The sequence below is a fragment of the Sinocyclocheilus rhinocerous genome, unplaced genomic scaffold (genome assembly GCF_001515625.1).
Source record: "Sinocyclocheilus rhinocerous isolate Xijiao unplaced genomic scaffold, SAMN03320098_v1.1 scaffold905, whole genome shotgun sequence".
Taxonomy (NCBI): Eukaryota; Metazoa; Chordata; class Actinopteri; order Cypriniformes; family Cyprinidae; genus Sinocyclocheilus; species Sinocyclocheilus rhinocerous.
The window spans coordinates 30,651-31,937 of NW_015659390.1; the positions used below are offsets into that span (position 1 = coordinate 30,651).

At 39.6% G+C, this 1,287-nt stretch overlaps 1 protein-coding gene across 1 annotated transcript in view; it reads right to left on the reverse strand.

The window, feature by feature from the left end:
• LOC107723762 (eyes absent homolog 4-like) overlaps positions 1-1,287 on the reverse strand; it is a 22,254-nt gene that overhangs the window by 11,550 nt on the left and 9,417 nt on the right. Inside the window, exon 9 of the mRNA XM_016532475.1 lies at positions 1-116. This exon is cut by the window's left edge and continues 1 nt beyond it. Within this exon, the coding sequence (XP_016387961.1) occupies positions 1-116 (116 nt within the window). The remainder of the gene's footprint in view (positions 117-1,287) is intronic.

Sequence of the window (1,287 nt, forward strand, 5' to 3'; positions counted from 1 at the left end):
TGTGGATGGGTTGTTCTTTCTGCCCCGCCCCCTTGCTTTAGCCCCACCCCCTCTGCACGCCCGGTCCTCCATCTCCTTGATTGGCGTGGATGGGCTCTGCCCCGTCTCAAACTCATCTGCAAAAGAGAACCAAGAAACATTTATGACACATTAAAGCTTCCTAAAAGCTTACTCACTGGCTTGAATATGTATGTTTTATGCCTAAATCATGAACCTTTCAGTTTAGCTTCAAAAATTCACCCTAAAGGCCCAAGGATGATAACTATAGAGATAACGATAAAGATATAGTTCTAAAAATCGTTCTCAATGTTTAAAGGGGTCATATGATGCTGCTAAAAAGAACATTATTTTGTGTATTTGGTGTAATGAAATGTGTTTATGCAACAAACATTGACACCCAATCAAGAATTTCAAGCGGCAGACGAGCGTGCACTTAGAATAAACAGACGATATCATCCGCTGGTGTGGATGCTAAAATAGTTATCTTCATAGTTATCTTTAAAGTTATCCTTCTTGGTGTTAACGGGGCTTAATACTTTATATGTCCTGTAAACCAAAGAAATAAAGATAATGTTTGCTGTCACAGTATTTCTTTGTAATCAGGGATTGTATACGTGAATCTAAAACAACAAAGTTTGAGTTTGTACACTCTCATGTCTGTTTTTTTATTTAACAAAAACCATGTTTTACAAAAGTATTGAAAGTGGGAAATTGGCACATCTGATAGAACATAATGTTTGTGTGTCTATGCGTGTGAGCAAATTTACTGTAATGAGCTCTGCTGTACTGCAGCCAAGCTAAATCACTGAGAAATGCAGCTTTAGGACCCCACTGAATTTTGGGCCTGCTGGACAAAACCCCCAATCACTATCGCTCTACTAACATAATCAACAACTACAGTACACGACACCTTCGTGCCAAAAGCCCTGTAACAGAACATTCTAACTTTCAACTGCGTCATTTGCTGCTCTATTGGAATGATTAACTTTAAACTACAATGGCAATGATCCCATTTTTGACAGATAACAGACAACAGTAGAGATGTTTATGGGGTAAAACTTGTTTTTTACACTTGCTGAAGAACACTGCCTAGGCATGGGCCGATTACCGGTTTCAAGGTATACAGCGATTTGAAAATTTAACGGTTTCAAAACCGCTAATATTTTCCGTTATACCATTCCTGCGGTATGCGCTGTTTTTCATGTCTCCTCAAAGACTGAAAGTGTAGGCATCCCTCAAGTTGAGTGCAGTGTAGAGAGTAACACGACCCTCCTCCTCCTGTTGGTG